Source organism: Vigna radiata, chromosome 8 (assembly GCF_000741045.1).
Source record: "Vigna radiata var. radiata cultivar VC1973A chromosome 8, Vradiata_ver6, whole genome shotgun sequence".
NCBI lineage: Eukaryota > Viridiplantae > Streptophyta > Magnoliopsida > Fabales > Fabaceae > Vigna > Vigna radiata.
Window position 1 is genome coordinate 4,187,432 of NC_028358.1, and position 21,640 is coordinate 4,209,071.

A 21,640-nucleotide genomic window follows, 5' to 3' on the forward strand; every position below is an offset into this window, starting at 1 on the left:
TGGATGTGAGATGTAGATCCTCTCCCCGTGGGATACTTTCCATAAGTATATTCATATTCATTCTATAGCCGATACGAGAATTCTTTAAAATTATTACAAGTTCAAACTAGGATATTAAATGAAGATGGAAGGATATTTGATGAGTGCATGATTATGCTCACATTTTAAATTTAATTTTAAAATTTTAGTAAAATAATTGTGTTTAAATGATTTTTTTTGAATAAAATTTGTGATCAAAAAGAGACTTAAAATATGATTTTCAGCTGCATAAATTATTTTGGATAGTCTAATGTTTGTTGATAGAGCTGAAATTTCAAGTTTGAATTACAATTTTGAAAAAGAGAAAAAGGACTAAAGTGTAAATAGAAGAAATTTTTGGGCTTTTATGCAATTTGGAAAATTAAGAAGGGCATAAATGGAATTTAGGAGACAATTAAGTTGATATTTTAAAGATAATTAATTAAACATAGAAATATTAATAGAAAAGATCTTCTAAATATTTTTATAATTATCTAAATCTTTTAATTATTTGAAAGGTATAAGACAAAAATCTTATCAACAAAATATTCAGAGTCCAAGCCCAATAAAGTCCTATATAAAGAGACCCAGGGGAGGCAGAAATTCGACTTCATTCATTCACTCGGACTCTTCCACGGGAAGTCATCATCCACAACTCCTCTCACTTTTATTTTACCATGTGTTTCACTCCATTCATGCAGGGCTAAGCTTCTAGGATTATTCCATTGTAATTTCATTGTGGATTATGAGGTTAAGTTGAATTAATAAATTTGTTTATTTAGATTATTGATTTGAGTTATCTTTCTTTTATGTCTTTCATCTCTCAATCAAGTTACAAGTAATGATTTTTGCATCATAAGGTGTTTGAATCTACATGCATGTTGATCATATGAGTTCAAGGGTTTCTAGATTTGATTGAAAATGTACTTTGATTGGATTTAAGAATTTTCATATGATTAAACAAGTTTTTCTACTAATGGAGAATGTACTTTGATTGGTGGTAAGAATTTCAACTATAATTAATTGAAAATTTACTTTGATTAATTAGCTTTTAATTTGGTTAGGAAATTTAAAAATAGACATGATTAAACACAATAGGATTTAATTGAGAATGTACTTTGGTTGAATTCATTGTGAATAATCTAGAAAGGTCTTGCATTTGTTGATAATGTACTTTGGTTGATTGTATGATCACCCTCAAGTTAATTAAGAATGTACTTTAATTAACTTGAAACTCGAACAATAATCAATTGAACAATGATATATAGATAACCAATGAAAAAATCTATCTTGGAAAAGCAGTGGAATTAACCTGTTTCATTATAATTGTTTCTAAATTTTCTACTTGTTCTTCACTTAAACTCAAACATTCTTTAAACATTAATTCCATTAGCATAATTTCTCACTTTTATTCTTGAGCATTACATAGCATTCATAAGATTCAAATATTGAAAAGCAATTTTGTGTTTGTTGGGAGACGACTCGGGGTTACTTTAATCCTATCTATTTTCTTGAATACTACTTGGCAATATTGAAGTTGCCTTGAAAAGTAATATTAATTTGATAGTTTCAACGACAAAGTATCATTAGTATTCAATTTTATCTTAATTTTGATAGAAAATGAAGGGGTGAGAAAATTGATCCTAGTTGGGTTAGAGAAAGTTTTCCCGATAGGATGTTATAAGATGTGTTCGCATCCACTACCAGCAATCGAATAGGTATCGTCCTTGCCAGTCTGTTCTCACCAAATGTGGTACACAACCCAATGTAATCCTTAATAATCACTTTTTCTCTTTAGAAGACTATTATCTGCTTGTCATAAATATGCATGGCTTCTTCTGACAACTATAACTTTTTGTACGTCTTCCAGTGTAAGATATCAACAAAACTTCCTTAGTCCACTAGCGTTTTCTTGACTACGAATTCTCCTCATTCTAGACCTGGATATCACATTGACAGATTGGGCAACCCTAAGATGCCTCTTCCTCATCGAAGTTGATGATTTCCCTATAGCAAATCCTTTGTAGATGGTATTTATAACCCCCTTAGTGATGGTTTAGGATCTATGTTTCTTTTCTCACATTGCATTGGTTCTTCCTTGTTTCTCTCTGTCGCAACCGGAAAATCGTGACAGGACGATATTTCGATAATCTCCACAACAGCCGAGTAATCAACTAGATGAGGAGACACAAGTGAAGAGAACAGACTCTAGCTGGAGTTCTCACGATAGCCAGACAGGAAGTACATCCCAGAGTGACACCGCTACACGACTCCTCTAATTCTAAGTTACGCTCAGACCCGGGTATAGGGCCTCACTCAATAGATGCACAAAGTGTGTGTGTGAAGGGAGAATGCAGATGCATATCCAAACCCTCACCTGCAAAACAACCAGAAAACTTTCCCAGACAGATATAACATGTTTTCTAGCCTAGGGTTCAATATTCAACAGTTATTGCAGTTATTCCAAATATCAAGCATAGATAGAGAAAAGGAAAAAGAAAAACACAAAGCAAAACCACATCGAATTTGCGCATCTAATTAAATGGCCTGACTCTCTAGCTAGTCCCCAGTGGAGTCGCCATCTGTCTCAACCGGAAAATCGCGACGGGACGACGATCCAAAAAGAAAACAATTTAAAAAAAAAGATTTTGGAGTCGCCACCCTAGTTTATTCTGGAAAACTACAGAAAAACCATAAAATGATAAGGCATGGTCTACAGAACCAAATTCTGGTTTCGAAAGTCGGTTACGTGTGGGGAAGGTGTTAGCACCCCCACAACGCCTGCCCTAAGGCAGTACCTTTAACTAAATACGCGAATTTGATGTGGTTTGCAAAATGTTTAATTTCCCCTAAAAATAAAACTCTACAGAAAACAAAATATTTTTTTTGTGTTTTTTGTGCCCGACAAGGATTGACCTTGCTCCTACGTATTCTCAGTCGGACTGAGAAATCAGGGTTACGTAGTTCTTTTAAGCATTTGGAAAATTTGTTTGAGAAATGTTTGGGAAATTTGTTTGGAAAATTTGGATTTTTGGGAAAGTGAGCCTGACAAGGACTAGCCTTGCTCCTATGTATCTCCGCTTTGGATGGAGAATCAAGGATCACGTAGTTCTGGCTGAAAGATTGTTTGTTGTTTGGAAACATTTATATTTTGGTATTTTTGTAAAAGAGGAAAAAGTCTCGGCACGAGGACGATGCGAGTGATCACACACGTGCTTAAACCCTTAAAACATTTTTGATAATTTATTAAAAGAAGAAAAGGTATTAGCACGAGGACGATGCGTGCGATCACACACGTGCTTAAACCTTTAAAGTATTTTTGGTATTTTTGTAAAAGAGGAAAAGGTCTCGGCACGAGGACGATGTGAGTGACCACATACATGCTTAAACCTTTAAAACAATTTTTTTATTATTAAAAAAAGAAAAGGTATTAGCACGAGGACGATGCGTGCAATCATACATGTGCTTAAACCTTTAAAACATATTTTTGGTATTTCTGTAAAAAAAAAAAAAGACTTTCTAGCACAAGGACGATGCGTGCGATCACAAATGTGCTTAAACCTTTCAAATATTTTTGGTATTTTTGTAAAAGAGGAAAAGGTCTCGGCACGAGGACGATGTGAGTGATCACACACGTGCTTAAACCTTTTAAAACATTTTTTATTATTATTATTTTTTTTTAAAACATTTTTTTGATGATTTTTTTTATTACTTTTCTCAATATAGAAATATAATAAAATTTAAGTAAATAAATAGATAAAAGTCTAAAATATACAATGTTGGGGTAGAACTAGTAATTATGGGGTGCACAAAAGAAGGCTAGGCAAGCATATAAACATAATAAAAAAAAGGGTGCAACAAGTAAGTGAAACAAATAATCAAACAGGATTTGCTGAAATGGAAATGGGCTTAAGCCCAAAACGCACAAAAAAACGATACAGGGATGTTAAGATGAAAAATGGGGGTGCGGAAATAGTTTCCTTTACAGAAGCGGATTGGGCTTGAGCCCAAACTGTAGGAAAAGACTTGGAAAGGTGCGGATGTGAAACGGGGGTGTCGAAGGAGAAAAGGTTTCTTTTTATTATTATGAAGAAAAAGAACTGGAGCCCAACAACCTGGCCCAACATTCTCAACAGAAACCTTAGGGGTTCAGGCTAACTCCCTTTCACTTCACCTCCAAGAGGCCAAATCTCTTCCTCTGAACGAAAGAAAAACCAAAAGCAACCATTCCTGTGCTTCGTCTCAAACGGCCACCGCAAAGGGGCCCTCCACCTGATCCATGACGTCGCCGGCGACCCCAAGCGCAACCAAAGCTGCCGCCGGCCGCAGCACCAGATCTTCTTCCCTGCTCTTTTCCGAATGCGAGAGGAGAACCCGCCTCCCGTTCGCGCCGCACCATAGTCGTCGTCTCTCGGACCACGAACCAGGGTCGCGCCGGCGATGCGACTCGCCGCTGGAGTTGCCGCCATTCGACCCAAAGCGTCGCCGTCGACACCTATCATCAACAGGAACCGTCCCCGCGCGAGAGGGAGGCCGTGGATCGAACTGAGACGAGCCTTCACCACCACGAACGAAACCCCCGTCGACGAATGATAGCCACCGCCGCCCTCGCCGGAGTCCGCGTCACCAGCGCCATTCTCTTTCCTCTCCACTCAAGGGTTTCCTACTTGCCTCTTAAACGCCAAAAGTCCCCAGCAACCCTCACCGCCAGTGTCGAGGACGAAGGCGTTTTTTTTTGCTTTATTATTGATGTTCTGGTTTACTGGGATTGGAAACAATGAGTGTGTTTATGGTTTTCGTTCTGTATCTATTGCTTAGAGGGTTAACCACTTTGTTGGTGGCTTGAGGTGAACAGAGGCAAGAGGACTCGGTTTCATTGTCTGATTTGGTTTGTGATTGCCGTGATTGATTCAAGGTGTTCAGATTAGTTCTTTCTTCTTGTAGGAAAAACGGCATTGGAATTTCAGTAGAATAAATCAAGGTCGAAGATGATGATGGGATTATGCATGGGAGACATTAGTTTGCAGGTTTATGATGAGGCAAATCTTTGTTGTTAGTATGGGTGACAAACAGTATGCAGTAGCGAGAATGGATAGGGAAAGATAACCAGGATATGTATGCGGCGTGCGGGACATTCAATGGCAAACATATATGCGCAGTAAAACATACATAAGTAGTAAAGTACAAAGGCATTCTAGCAGCTTTAGATATTCAACAATGATCATATATAAGCGGCAAAGCACAAAGGTATTCATTGTAAATAAACTACAATAAGTTTACTCAGTTACCACTTGGAGCTTCCTTAGTACGGTTGCTGTGACAGGAAGGATGAAGCTGGTGCTGATGGGAAGAAAGTAGGCTACTATAGTAGCTGAATTTCTGTGCTATTGCTAACTTCGTACCGCTGATGATCTCCTCTCTTCCCTTGGCTGGCTTCTCTTTTGTTTCTTTGTAGGTGAACGGAGGTTGCAGATGTGCGATGGATGGTATCTCCACTTGAGAAAGGAAATAATTGGGTAGAGGATTGTGCTTGTGTGCGTGATGGAGGAACGGTTTCTGTTGAGTGAATAGAAAGTGGTTCGGAGCTGAGAGTAGTGTCCCCTCCCCTGATGTTGGTGCCTCCTCCTGTAAGTGTAAGTGGGTTCCTTTTTTGGCATTTAGTCTGCCAGCATCAACTGAGAACCAAACGTCGTCTGCCAAAGCTGCTGTCAAACGCCATTCTCCTTTGACGTATAATTTTGATTGCGTGTAGAGGTGTTTGTGGTTGTGTGTTGCAGGATCAAATGCATTTCAGGATGGAAATCTTAATTTGTGTTTGCGTAGGGTGAGAATGGGGAGAAGCCAGTCTGTTATTTCCACAAACAGAACATAGTTGACTATAGTGTTTTTTCTATTTTTCTTTTTGTTATTTTGTTTTTTTTTATTGTTATTTTATTTTTTTTTTCTTCTTAACAGCACCGATTTTGAGTTTAAAATATATAAAAAAAAATAAAATAAATAAATAATAAAAGAAAAAAAAGGTGAAAACTAATAGATAAAAATAAAAAACAATAAATTAGAATAAAAATGATAAACTTAACAAAAGAAAAGTGCTTAACAGTAAAAGAAAAGGAAAGACGAAATAACATAAAAAGAAAATAAAAAACAAAAAAAAATAAAGTAAAATAAATAAAATAATAATAATAAAATAAAATAAAATAATAATAATAAAATAAAATAAAATTTAACAATAATAATAAAAATAAAATAAAAAAAAAGATAAAAAACAAAAATAACCTAAATAAAAATTAATAAAAGTAAAGATATAAATACAAAAATAAAAGAAAAGAAAATTAAGATAGAAATGATTTCGTTTGTTTTTTTTTATTTATTTAACTACCCGGACGAAATTGGGTATTGACACTCTCATCTTGGTCATTCTTCAACCATCTTGTCATCAAATCTTTGTGGTTCATCACACGAGCTTTCGTCATCATCTCGTCTCACATTAGCTCTGCCTACAACGCCTCTTCAAAAACACGAGATCTGGAAGAATTGAGAGAAGTATAGTGCTTAAACCGAGGTTTTGGTTCCTTTTGTGTGAAGACACTTTTGTGCATAGGATCTCGTTTTGGTGACTTCTTTTCGACTGGCATTGGCCTCGGCCCACATTTTTTCCTGAACTTTCAGTTCCTCCAACTACTTGAGTTTTGTCGCGCACTGCCTTAACTTGTGCGTGTTAGCCGTCGTGGTCATGCATATATTATCATCTGCAAAGGGTCCCAGTCTCAGCATCGTGACCATGTGTTGTAAAGCCACCTCAAGATTCATGTTCATAATATTATTAGTGAGTTTTGAACCACTCCATGAAGTACGCAAAGATTCTACCTTCTCAAAAATTATGTTGAGAAGTGCCAAAGAAGTGAAATAATGAGGTTGACTTGTCGTAAACTGTATCCCAAAATGCAACGCCAAAGTGCCAAAACATTTTATGTAGAATGGAGGTAAGTAAGTAAATTAGTTCAAAGATGGTCCCTTCAAAGTGGTGGGGAAGACTTTGCACATGATTGTGTCGGTGGTGTATAGGTTGACCTGAGTAACAAACATCAGTGTGCTTGTCCGGGTTTATACTTCCATCCTATTTGTTTAGCGTAAGGGACTTTTAGTTGGTAGAGAGGGGAGTCTCCATGATACCATCGACAAAGGGATGTCTATGAATTTTCCCCACTACTCCAAGTAAGGTATTTGTCATACCTTCAGTCTTATGAATGTTGTTGTTACAACTCCCTTCTTCAGCCTTTTATACATTCTGAGGATGGTCTTCTGAACAGAAGTGGTATTCTCTAGGGTCCTCCTTCTTTTTTCCGTTCTCACCTCTTTTAACTCTCCTTTTCAAATCCTTAGCTTTAGTCATCTTGCTCCTTGTACACATCATACAATATTTCTTCACACAATATATGTTAATCTTATAGTGGGCACCAAAATATTCTTACAAATCTAAATATATCATGTAAAGATCTCCATTAACATCTCTTCAACATTACTCCCACCTCCAACTTCACACCTTCAATCCGATATGTCCTAAGTCCATGTATCTTTAAGACCAAGATGGGGTGTGTTTGCAAAACACACTTTAACGATCAAGTCAACCAAGTGCTTCAAATAGTAATAAATGATATAATAATGGAACACAATTAATTTACCTTGTGTATTGTGTTATTTGTACTATATTTATGAAATTTTACCTAAATGGGTCTGATCCATGTAGTTAATCAATCACTTTAATCAATTTACTTAGTACTCTTCTAATAATACTCCTATTACTATGTCTTAGTCTACATGATACGGTGCATTTCGAGTAAATCTAGACCGACATCATCTTAGTCGAGTGATCAAGATTATGTCAAATTAATAGTACACAATTATATGAAGATTTTAGTATCCAAAATATTTGTTGAAAATATATCATTGTTTTACAAAATATTTGATTTTTTAAATTAGGTATTGACCAATAATCTTATAAGATTAAATTAATATACTCAAAATTTATATATTTACTCATTGTTATTAATAAAACAAAAATAAATGATTACTTTTGTTTCTTCAAGTTCTTGAACTTGCCAATAATTGAAATAAAATTAAAATTTTCAACTATTTCTAATAATATTTTTTATAGGAATTAATCTCCTATTTTTTTTTCATAATAATCTTTATTACAAAAAGATATCATTTTGTTGAAAATATAGAAAAGAAAAAAGTAAAATTAAGACAAATCAAACTATCAATTATCAATTAGAACATGAGAGAATGAGACCAAAAGTTATATCAATTTGTATTTAACTTTTCTTTTCTTTAGAAGCAAAAGAGAGCGTGAAAAGGAGTGAAAGACGAAAACAAACACTAAGTAACTCCAGGAGAAGCAAAATAAAAAATATCTTAATAAGTCTTTTTATTTTTTATTTTTATTTAATTTTATGTTTTACTATTTATTAACATTAAATTATGTGCTTTTTAAAGTAAATTAAAAATTTACCTAATTTAATTTTCATAAACTATTACGTACTTATTGCAACCAGATTTGTCATATATGGTTAAGGAAGAATGTGTATCTATCTATTTCATCATATTCTTGTCTTCATATTCATCTATTTTTTTATTAAGTAATTTAAAAAATTTGTATGATATTTTCTTTAGACCTTATTTTCATAACTTCCTTAGACACACATTTTATTGTTTTTATTCTTTACTATAATTACTAGCATGCGTATTGTGTAGTGCATAAAACTTTTAAAAATTATAATATATTTATTATATTAATTTAGATTTATGAAAATATAACTATAATTTAATATAAGTATTTTATTGCATAAAAATAAATAATAAAATTTTGATTCTTTTTTTCATAACAAGAATGTATTTAAGTTAATTACATATAATTTAAATGAAATATGTTGTATATAATTGTTTTAAACAGTATATTATGATTGAGTTTATCAAGATAAAAAATCCAAATTAAATTTTAAATGAAATATTGGTTAAACAATAAAAAAAATATAAAAAGTAAATTTTTTAAGAATAAAAAAGTGATGATGAACAACATAAACTTACGCAATTTTTGAGTGCCACGTTTTTTCCCCTTTTTTAGTGTGTTTGAAATTATTTTTTGTTTTATCTTTTTAGATTTTTTTTTTTATTTCGTTCATGTTTCCGATGCTTTTTTTCCCTCATTTTAATGATTCATAAATTTCACTTTTATCTAATTATTATTTAATATTTATATAATTATTTATATTTATAATTTCTTTCTTAATATTGATTTCAATAAAAAAATGTGTATCATTTTGACATTTGATACTTAATAATATGATATTAGCTTAGTATTGTTTTTCGGAAATATGGAGCATAGACTTTTGAACAGGTGACAAGATCTTAGCGATGACTTAAATGTTCTTGATAACTAGAATCAAAATTCTCGTTCAAAAGAAAAAATTTATCCGTAAAAGGTTCTCTAACGTTCAAGATAATAACGAAATCACATACAACCACTCCAAGAAGCAATAATCTCAATCTTTAAAATGTCTGGATCAGCAAAATAGACCGCAGGAAAAGTCTCAAAGGTTGAAGAGAGATCACACTCCACCTCACAGATATGAAAAAGGTCGTTGAGTCCCATGCCCTTGTCGGGGTAACTCAACATTCCAATGCCTGAGTACAAGAAAAATTATGTTCCAACACTAGAGTACAAAAGCAACTCCACATTTCAGCGCCTAAGTATAAAAGTAGCTCAACATTCCAATACTAGTGTACATGAAGAATTTAGTGAGTACAAAAACTACTTAACGTTTCAGTGTTCAAATACAAGAGTAAACTTTGTGTTTCGGTACCTGAGTACAAAATCAGCTCGGTGTTTCAATGCTCAAATAAAAGAGCAGCTCGACATTCCAGTGTTCGAATACAAAAACAATTTGTTATTTTAGTGTCCGAGTATAAAAGTAACTCGACATTTCAGTGTCCAACTACAAGAGTAAGAGCAACTCAACGATCCAATACTTGAGTACATGAAGAATTCAATGAGTACAAGAATAACTCAGTGTTTCAATGTCTGAATACCGCAGTAAACCCAATGTTATAGTGATCAAGTATATGAACAACTCGACGTTCTAGTGTCCAAGTACAAGAGTAAATTTTCATTTCAATAGCCAAACACAAATTCCCAAGCAAGCAATACCTCAGGCTGAAGGGTGACTGACCTTAGCGATATCACTCGACAAACTTGGGATCAAAACATTGATAACATAATAAAAGCCCTCACACAAGGCATCAAGTTACTTAGACATTGACATAAGAAAAGCCTTCAAATGAGACACTGAATGGTAATATATGCAAAGCCATCAAATGAGACACCAAGTTATCTATATGGTAACATAAATGAAAGTCCTTAAACAAGACATAAATTACTTAGACAATAACAAAAGCAAAACCCACATATGAAGCACAGAGTTACTTAACGGTAACATAACAAAGATCTCAGACAAGAAATCAAGTTACTTAGACAATAACATAAACAAAGCCTTTAGACAAGACATTGAGTCACTTAGACAAAAACATAAGTAAAGTCCTTAAAGGAGACAACTAAGATATTTAGACAATAACACAAGTAAAACTCTTAAATGAGATATCCGAATTAATAGACAATAGTACAAGTAAAAATCCACAAGCCTACCTAAATTAGTAACATAAATTAAGCCTGCACAATTTTTTTATGATTAGGTCAGCAAATCCTATAAATACAGATATTATATTAAAAAATACACACAATTTTCTCTTATTTACTCATATACTCGTATAAATCTTAAAACTTTTTTTATTGACTTAAAAATTAGATAGATAGTCTCCCTTCGAAAAATAAGAATAATTATATTTTTATTTTTTGTAAAAAATATTATTTAATTAATATTTAAAATATTAAGACAAATGTAAATATAATGTTTTCCCATATCAATTAAGATGATAATATTATTTTATAAGAATGAAAAAAAAAAAACTACTTACCCATTAAATATGTACATGAATTTTTATTTTAAAAATATAAATAAGATAATCCAACTCACGTATACCATTTTCATCCTTAATTCCAACAATACCTATAAAAATAAATTAATTTGTCATCTCCACTCATAAATATTATTGCGATGTTTTCTTACCATTTACCTGTGTGTCTCGTTTTCGAAAACATTTGATAGATAGATTGATATTGTTCTTCACGCCAACAATTATGTTTCACGCAATATTGTTTTTTGTTCATGAGTTAAAGATCGTGAAAAACAGTTCTTGATGTTCTTTACAGTCTTAGTTGCAAAGATATTTGTATTGTTTTCCCATACATAAAATATGCAAGTATTTTTTTTTTCTTTCCTATTCAAACTCTATACATTAATAACTAGAGTACAGGTAATAAAAAAATCGTTACCTACTTTCTAAAATCGTTGACAAAATATGTGAGAAAATTACGTGGAACTCACTATGTCGTTAGTCTTGTGATCTAAGCTTTCCATTTTAATATTTTTATTTATTGCCGAATTGAATCTCGTAAAACGTGAATTTTCTCATTTACGCGGTGTTGGATGGTCAGAGCCATACCATTACTACATACAACAAATAAAATATCCCGTTCGCACATATCCTCAGAACCGACCCCTGCTTTGGATAATAAATGCAGAGTGATTCCTTTGGAGGAGCAGAAGCGCTATGGATAATCTCATGAATCTCAAGGATTTCGAATTGAATCCCAACGATCGCTCCATCGAAGGCCTCGCCAAATGGAGATCCGCCGTGTGGCTCGTCAAAAACCCTCGCAGGCGATTCCGGTGGGTTGCCGATCTCGCCAAACGCAAATACGCAGAGGAGAAGCGCCGCAAACTACAGGTTCTATCTCGCTTTTTTTTTTTCCTTTTTCCTCACTTCCACGTATGTGCTTTTACCTCAACGGTAGCTGGTAAAAAAGTTAGGTCATGAATCGTAATACGTCGTTGTAGTAGAGACTCCGGAAGACAAAACCGATTGAACACTGTAGAGGAGTGTAGAAAAAACTTGAAACGAAACACAGTCACAGGCGAATCTGGCGGTGCTGTTGTCTGAAACTGAAATTAGACATCGATTTTTTTTAGCAGGGGGAATTTGATACTGCTATAATTTAGGAATATGATTTTATGAAATAGTAGTAAATCTTAGAACTGTGATTCTAGGCATTTTGTTTAGGGAAAATATTCATTTTCATAATAATCCATCTGAAAGAATTTGAGGAAGTTGGAAAAATAAAAGAAATGAAAAATAGAAGGACATTATTATTTTTATTAACGAAATAAATTTTTTATTTAGTGGATTTCCATTTCGAGGATGATTTTGTGAAGATTTTGTAAAAGATATTTTTGGAAATCTTTGTTTTTAAAAACATCTTATGGAATGATACATTTTCAATTTCTTATTTTTGAGAAATTAAAAGAAAATCTTCCATTGCTTGAAAATATTCTGCAACCGCGATTTTGTTGATATGTCACACTTTTTGCTATGACCAATATCGCAATTTAAAATCTTTCACTGTGATTTAAGTTTGAATTGTAATCGTTATGGTTTCATAGGCTATTTTTAATGCAGTGAAAACTGACATTGTTATTGTGGGATTCCATTACAAAAATTTGGTTGAGGAAAGTCTGTAATCTTTGACGATTCAGCGTCAAATGCGGATTTTGACCGTTTTTTAAAATCTTGAATTTACTTGGGAATAAATGCCTTTTTTTCACATGCATGAATTATGCATTGCTTTGCGGTAGTTTTGGCGAAAAAGTTTTTTTTTTAATTATTATTACGAATCTATTTGACTGTTTTTGATTTAAAATCTCAATATAGTTTGACCTGATTGGATCTAGACTCAATTAGAGCCTTTAAAAATGTGAGTTTTAATTAATTTGTCAAACTTCACTGCAAACAATTTTATAAAAAAACATAAAAAGTAGAATATTAAATATAACTCTAACCGATTATCTATTGCAGAACGTATATTCGAATGGAAAGAAGAAATTCAGTTTATGTTAAGGCATACTAAAAATTCTGAATGTATGTAACTGTCTTTAATATGGAAATAAAAAATTAATAAAGTTTGGCTCTCTATTGTTTCCAATATTTAAATTCTTTAATTGGATTATTTGTAATAAAAAATATATATCTAATGCACTGTTCCAACTTAAGTACAAATATAATAGACTTTATATTTTTTATTGATAAATAATAGATTTTGTTTGTGGTCCTGAGTGACCCGCTCTTATCTTTCTTGCGGATATTCAGTCATTTTCTGTGAAAATTATGCTTAAGAAAATTGTGCAGAGTTTTTGTACAATATTGCTTATGAATTATGGAAGTGGGTATTGGTAATTAAATATAAAAAGGGTAAAAGTCAAAGAAGATGTCTCTATCGAACATTAGTATGATCTTTATTTTTTTAAGAGAAATTAAAAAAGTAGAATCACAAAAAAACGATATTATATCGAACGAGGAATTTACCTTTGTAATAACTGAGGCTAACTTTATACTTTTCTTCTTTCTTTAACTCCAGATTTTTACTTTGTTATATTATACTTCAAGTACATAAAAGATGCATATTTTTTTTTTTAAATAACAATGACATTCTTATATTAAATAATGTAAATTATTTGATTATTCAATACTAAATTATGCAGCATAGATTGAATTTTTTATGTGACGAATGTTTTAAAGTCACATATTAAAAAACAATTTATGTTTTTGGTAAGATATTAAAAACCAATTCTATTTATTATAATATATAAAAATATAAATGTTACTGACCCAACCCAACGAATACTTTCTGTAGCATCTAGAGATCTCTACTTTATGTGCAGATTAAACTATTGGAAAAAGTAGCCATGATATGTGGTTAAAGAAAAATAATATGCTCTGTTTTCTAAATACTCAAGAATCATTCTATATATCGATGGGCTTGGTCATTCAGTGGTTAACGTGTAGTTATTACGTTCGTTGTTGCCGTTATCCCCAAAAAAGTTGTTGGGTTTTAGTATATTTTAATAGGACTAAGTTGGGAATGGACGGCAACAAACGTGACTGTCGACGTTGAGGCGCACTGAAGAATGTGAAATTATGTTTGTCCTTTGATGCTCAGTTGGAGTTTTTTCTAAGGCCTTTCATTTTTATTTTTCTTTTTTAATTTATCTTATCTATAACTTTCATCAACGGAAGTTTCCTGGAAATTTCCGCGGCCAACAAGCATCTACTTTGGTGATGTAGTTAATGCGATCGACCTTTTTTCGGCATAGTTAATTGATAAGATGAAAATAAAATAAAAGATAATTTAGTATTTTATTTTATTTTTTAATTAAGCAAAAAAAAAGTAGTTATTTTATGTTCTTTTTCTTTGCTATCTCCTTTTTCTATCTCTACTTTGTATGCATCCTAAGACAAACATCGTCTGTGTTAAGTGCTTCAACTAAAATTTGCATCAGAAGAAAAAAAAAAAGTATTTTTGACATTCTCGTTTAGAAAAACAACCATGTTACAAAATAGTAAAATATAATAAAATATTAAAATAAGATATTTAATTGAAATAAACATTATATTATTTAATTAAAAAGTGATAAAAATAGGTGTGAGATGAGTGTAGAAAATTTAATGGTTGTAAATGATAGTTTAACAGTTCAGTTTAATAATATATGTTAGTAATATCTATGATAACTTAGAGTAAAAAAATATAATTAAAGTATTAATATTTTAGATTTTGAAGTGAGTGTTTATTAAGCAACAAGTACGGCCAAGATGCTTATGGCCCATCCCATTGATCTATCACTCTCCTTGGTGCACGTGAATCTGATTTTTCTTACAATCTAGCTACCTGAACTAGGATTAGCTGGAATCTAACGAAGGCTTCCGGTTAGGAAGGGTTTAAGATTAAAAGATGCTGATACGGTGGAGTTTAACAATTCTAAAATGAATGGATCACATTATTTGAGAATAAAGGTAGAAACGTCGATATTTCATCAGAAAATTAGAAGACTTGGAATTTTAGTAAATTAATGATGTCTCATGTAGAAGGAACACTAACAATATTTTCTTTAACGCTCTTCTAATATTTTCTCTGTTCTTTATTTGTTAGAAACAGAGTGTTGTTAAGATTCCATGTTTACCTTCTTCTATTATATGTGAGGACTTATCTTAGAAAAGTGAAATGACATAAATATTGCATTTCATAACTATATTTGAAAACGAAACATAAAATGGAAAACAAGTCAATATCATCCTTATAACGGACTGTGAACACTGAAATTGGGGTTTAATTTTGATATTCATGAATCAGTATCATTCGTCAGCATTACACTAGGCTAAGAAGCTTGAATTTATAACTCAGTGGCTGTTATAAATTGAATTACTGTAGGAGAAGCCGTAAAAGCAAGCCTTAGCCTAGAATAATTCTAACTTTAATTTTATACTGTAATTTACTTGATCATAAGATTCACTCTATTTTTCTTCTAAGAATCCACATAAACATTTAAAAGTACAAACTTAGCAATGATTATATGGAATACCTTGTCTATAGAAATGATAAAGGATTTTGCATTTTTCATTGAAGGGACATGTCATTCTAAGTGTTATATGCTAACGCATGGCCATGACTTCTATCAGATGCAATGATCCCTGTTCCCCTATTAAATTTTCTTTTAGATATACATTGTTAATCTGGTTCAATACCAAAACCAGCTTCTCTCGTCTTTTCTGACATCTTGTATTCAGCTGGAGTAATAGCTGGATAAGAAAACCAGATGAACTTATAAGAGAAAGACCACAAGTTAAGAAAAAATAATTATTTCAAAAAAATCATATGAATTTTAATTATAAAATTGGAGCACCTTACCTTCCATAAATTGCATTGCTGCCCTTTCAGCATAGATAATGGCCCGAATCTTTCCCTGATTGAGTAGATGAACATAATACTGTCAAACTAAATAACTATATTTGAAAACGAAACATAAAAGGGAAAAGAAGTCAATATCATACTTATAATGGACTATGAATACTGAAATTGGGGTTTAATTTTGATATTCATGAATCAGTATCATTCGTCAGCTTTACACTGGGCTAAGAAGCTTAAATTTATAACTCAGTGGCTGTTCTAAATTGATGTACTGTAGGAGAAGCAGTACAAGCAAGCCTTAGCCTAGAATAATTCTAACTTTAATTTTATACAGTAATTTACTTTATCATAAGATTCACTCTATTTTTCTTCTAAGAATCCACATAAACATTCACAAAGTACAATTTTAGCAATGTCTATAGAAATGATAAAGGATTTTGCATTTTTCTTTGAAGGGAAATGTCATTCTAAGTGTTAAATGCTAACGCATTACCATGACCTCTATCAGATGCAATGATCCCTGTTCCCCTATTAAATTTTCTTTTAGATATACATTGTTAATTTGTTATTTAGTTTGACAATACTATGTTCATCTACTCCATCAGGGAAAGATTCGGGCCATTATCTATGCTGAAAGGGCAGCAATGCAATTTATGGAAGGTAAGGTGCACCAATTTTATAATTAAAATTCATATGATTTTTCAGAACTAATTATTTTTTCTTAACTTGTGGTCTTTCTCTTATAAGTTCATCTGATTTTCTTATCCAGCTATTGCTCCAGCTGAATACAAGGTGTCAGAAAAGACGAGAGAAGCTGGTTTTGGCATTGAACCAGATGATATTGCCTCACTGGTTCGAGGCCATGATTACAAGAGCTATAAAAGAATCGGTCAAGTTGAAGCAATTATAGAGAAACTCGGTGCCTCGGTTGATGATGGTGTTGGTAGCGGCAGTATAGATACCAGGCAAGAGATTTATGGAGTCAACCGTTATACTGAGAAACCTTCTAAAAGCTTCCTGATGTTTGTTTGGGAAGCACTGCATGACTTAACACTAATCATTCTCATGGTCTGTGCGGTAGTTTCTATAGCCATTGGGCTTCCCACCGAAGGATGGCCAAAAGGTGTTTATGATGGTCTGGGAATCATACTTAGTATCTTCTTGGTAGTCAATGTTACTGCTATCAGTGACTATCAGCAATCCCTGCAGTTCAGGGATTTAGACAAGGAAAAGAAAAAGATCTTTGTTCAGGTTACAAGGGACAGAAAACGACAGAAGGTCTCAATTTATGATTTGGTTGTGGGAGATATTGTTCATTTGTCAACTGGTGATCAAGTTCCTGCTGATGGCATTTATATATCAGGATATTCTTTGGTAATTGATGAGTCAAGTTTGACAGGTGAGAGCGAACCAGTAAATATAGATGAAAAAAGACCTTTTCTTCTTTCGGGAACCAAAGTTCAAGATGGTCAGGGGAAGATGATAGTTACGACTGTCGGCATGAGGACTGAATGGGGAAAGTTGATGGAAACTCTAAGTGAGGGTGGAGAGGATGAGACTCCACTACAGGTGAAATTAAATGGAGTTGCTACAGTTATTGGTAAAATTGGTTTGACTTTTTCTGTGCTGACATTTCTGGTGTTGACAATAAGGTTTGTGGTGGAAAAAGCAGTTACTGGTGATTTTTCCAGTTGGTCTTCAAATGATGCATTGAAGCTGCTGGACTACTTTGCTATTGCGGTAACCATAATAGTTGTTGCAATTCCTGAAGGATTGCCATTAGCTGTAACACTTAGTCTTGCTTTTGCAATGAAAAAGCTGATGAAGGATAAGGCACTTGTGAGACATCTTTCTGCTTGTGAAACTATGGGTTCGGCAACTTGCATCTGCACAGACAAAACAGGAACATTGACCACTAACCACATGGTGGTTAATAAACTTTGGATATGTGGAAGGAGCACGGAGATTAAAGGCTATGAGAGCGTTGACAAACTGAAGACAGAGATACCTGAAGAAGTTTTAAGCATCCTTTTGCGAGCTATATTTCAAAATACTTCTTCTGAAGTAGTTAAGGACAAAGATGGAAATACAACAACATTGGGCACACCAACAGAATCGGCATTATTGGAATTTGGCTTGCTTTCAGGTGGCGATTTTGATGCACAGCGTGCAACTTATAAGATACTTAAGGTTGAGCCTTTCAATTCAGTCCGGAAGAAGATGTCTGTGCTAGTAGGTCTTCCTGATGGAGGTGTTCAAGCTTTCTGCAAAGGTGCTTCAGAAATAGTATTAAAATTGTGTAACAAAGTTATTGATCCTAGTGGAATAGTTGTTGATCTTTCTGATGAGCAGGCAAAGAACGTCTCTGACATTATAAATGGCTTTGCCTCTGAAGCTTTGAGAACTCTTTGTTTAGCTGTTAAAGATGTAAATGAATCCTCAGGGGAAACCAGCATCCCTGAAGATGGCTATACTCTGATAGCCATTGTGGGAATTAAGGATCCTGTGCGCCCTGGGGTTAGGGAAGCTGTTCAAACTTGCTTAGCTGCTGGAATAACTGTCCGCATGGTTACCGGTGATAACATAAATACAGCGAAAGCTATAGCTAAAGAATGTGGCATACTTACGGAGGGTGGTGTAGCTATAGAAGGACCCCAATTTCGTGACTTGTCACCAGAGCAAATGGAGAGTATTATACCAAGAATTCAGGTCGTGATCCCACATTGTAAATTCTGTGATTTTCATCACTCATTTTTGAAGCATCTCTTTCTAAGTTTCTTAACATGGTTTCAGGTTATGGCGCGATCCTTACCTCTTGACAAGCATACCTTAGTAACCCGTTTGAGGAATATGTTTCGTGAGGTTGTAGCTGTTACTGGCGATGGAACCAATGATGCTCCTGCACTGCATGAGTCGGACATTGGGCTTGCTATGGGCATAGCTGGAACTGAGGTTTGTGTCCCTGATATGTTTACTATGTTGAACCTGACGGTATTACATGTAGCAGTCCTTTATACTGTTTTTGGGTCGTTGCCGGTATCTTGTTTAAGACAAACTATTGTCTTCAGTTTTAGCTACATTTTTCCTTTCCCTCTTGTCCCTCCTTTCACTCTTTTGTTTAGAGTGGTGGAGCCTCACTACTACATCCTTAAACAAGTCTGCTATTATTTAAATTCAGGAAGGCGAATAGTCTATATACAGTGGAGAAAAGAAAACTTCAATTTTAGAAAACCTGGCGATAGTTTCCCCCTTAAATTCGTGAACATTTATACCTTTCAAGGACATAATCTCCTATTTTACGTGTTGTACCTATTTGTTTTTAAGGTTTAATTACTCATCTGATTCTTATAGCTAAAAGCTCTTATCCTTTTAAATTCCTAAGTATACTGTTGAAACAATTATGAGAAATAATTCTCTCATTCATTCATTCATATTTTTTTTCTCAAATGAGGTACATTTATATAAACAATATTAACAGTTTATATTTAAAAATAGGAAACAACTTAAAAACAGAAAACAACTTTAAATATTTAAAACTTATTCCTAACTAAGTGCAACAATAATTTAAATTCAAATTCTATTTTCAACATATACCTTTTTTAATCTTTTTAGTCTCTGCATATACCATTTCAGTTCTTTTATTCCTTACACCAAAGATTTAAAGGGACTAAAAATGGTATCTCTGTAAGGCTAAATGAAGATTTTTCAAGTATAGGGACAAGGACACTAAGGAAAAGTTTTTGTAATTATAGGGACAAACTAGTAATTAAATCTATTTTCAAAATCCATGTCCTGTCTATTGCCTAGTTGTTGTTATCAAAATTTAATGATGTTTTCTTTTTTGAATTATCCTATTACAGGTTGCCAAAGAAAATGCGGATGTCATTATAATGGATGATAACTTCACTACTATTGTCAATGTGGCCAGATGGGGACGAGCCATATACATAAACATTCAAAAATTTGTACAGTTTCAGTTAACAGTCAATATTGTTGCTCTGATTATTAACTTTGTTTCTGCATGTATCACAGGTTTGTCATGAATTTCTGTTTCCATTGGTGTTGTTGAATATGTTTCAATCAACAAAAGACTTAGTCTTTTTCCTTATTTTCAGGATCTGCTCCCCTCACAGCTGTTCAGTTGCTTTGGGTGAACTTGATTATGGACACTCTGGGTGCATTGGCTTTGGCCACTGAACCTCCCAATGATGGACTTATGCTAAGACCCCCTGTTGGAAGGACAACAAGTTTTATTACCAAATCCATGTGGAGAAATATTTTTGGTCAAAGTATATATCAACTAATTGTTCTTGCGGTTCTCACTTTTGACGGGAAGAGACTACTGAGAATTAATGGTCCAGATTCAACTATAGTGCTCAACACTTTGATATTCAACTCCTTTGTATTTTGCCAGGTAAAATTCGTATACACCCTCACTAACATCAATTGTGATCATTGTGATTGACAAATGTATTATTAAATCTTTTAAAGATGAAAAGTGGAAGAAAATTTTAACATAATTAAACGATTTAGTGAAGTTTGACAGAATTGGTGTTAGAAAAATTAACAAATATGTGAAATAAATACTCAATTTGGTTCTAAAATAGATTGAAACGTCAAAATGGTTCGTGAATAAAATTTTTATAACTATTGTTTAGAATTCTCACAAAAACCCTATTAACAAAAAAATTTACAAAAAGGACTTAGATGGTATAATATTCGAATACTAATTTTCATAAATTAGGTATTTATTCCAAATAATATGATTAAACTTTCTCGAGTGTATAGATGATTAAGTGAAAGTTTAAAGTAAATAATACATGACTTGACAGTATAAAAAGTATTTAATTCAAGCACTTAGTAAGATACTTGACTTAACAGATTTAAAATGATTTTGGTTTCCTTAAATTTGTTGAATTCACTTCCTAAAATTGTTTTTTTTTATAACTCTTGTGTTTCTAATAAATTTTTATTTTATTTTTGTCTCTTATGTTTCCATAGTGCTAACCGTGTACGGCTATGAAACTCAGTTTTAGCATTTTAATACCTTAGCTATTACCTGTATGATACCTCAAAATTTTGCCTTAAATACTATTTTAAATCATTGAGGATGATATGCACAAAATGATCAACTTTCCACTCTATTTTGCTTATTTTTTGCTGTTTTCCTTTTGCCCCATTCCTTTGCTAGGTTTTCAATGAGATAAACAGCCGAGATATTGAAAAGATAAACATATTCAAGGGGATTTTTGAGAGCTGGATATTTTTTACGGTTATTTTGTCGACAGTGGTATTTCAAGTAGTGATAGTTGAGTTCCTGGGAACACTTGCCAGCACAGTGCCTCTAAGCTGGGAATTCTGGGTACTCAGCGTTGTAATTGGAGCAATTAGCTTACCCATAGCTGCTATACTTAAGTGCATCCCAGTTGACAAAGGAGATGCCACAAACCACCATGATGGTTATGAGGCATTGCCTTCTGGTCCCGAGCTCGCATAAAGTGCGTCAACACTATTATATCTTTACCCTTCTATCATTTTCTTTTTGTAAATCTGGCTGAAATTTTGGCCTTTCTGGCATACGGCTAATCTTCTCTGTGTTCTAATTTCTAAGAAACTTTCTAAACAAAAAAAAAATGGAGTTAGGAATAGCCATACACGGCGTTCTTCATTGATATCGATCAATATGATTGAACAAATTTATTTGATTCA

At 33.1% G+C, this 21,640-nt stretch overlaps 1 protein-coding gene across 1 annotated transcript; it reads left to right on the top strand.

Annotated features, from left to right (window-relative positions):
• Window positions 1–11,601: 11,601 nt before the first annotated feature.
• Window positions 11,602–21,640, top strand: LOC106771982 (calcium-transporting ATPase 4, plasma membrane-type). The gene is made up of 7 exons (XM_014658074.2): window positions 11,602–11,922; window positions 16,537–16,591; window positions 16,701–18,640; window positions 18,725–18,883; window positions 19,792–19,963; window positions 20,047–20,345; window positions 21,123–21,640. Exons 1-7 carry the CDS (start codon window positions 11,746–11,748, stop codon window positions 21,426–21,428), a joined length of 3,108 nt encoding a protein of 1,035 aa, XP_014513560.1. The 5' UTR covers window positions 11,602–11,745; the 3' UTR covers window positions 21,429–21,640.

What these genes read in the sequence shown, in the direction of transcription:
- LOC106771982 (XM_014658074.2), top strand. Translation starts at nt 11,746, where the DNA reads ATGGATAATCTCATGAATCTCAAGGATTTCGAATTGAATCCCAACGAT. An exon ending in AGCAATGCAATTTATGGAAG is followed by an intron (nt 16,592 to 16,700) that starts GTAAGGTGCACC and finishes TTTCTTATCCAG; the next exon opens with CTATTGCTCCAGCTGAATAC. An exon ending in TGTTTCTGCATGTATCACAG is followed by an intron (nt 19,964 to 20,046) that starts GTTTGTCATGAA and finishes CCTTATTTTCAG; the next exon opens with GATCTGCTCCCCTCACAGCT.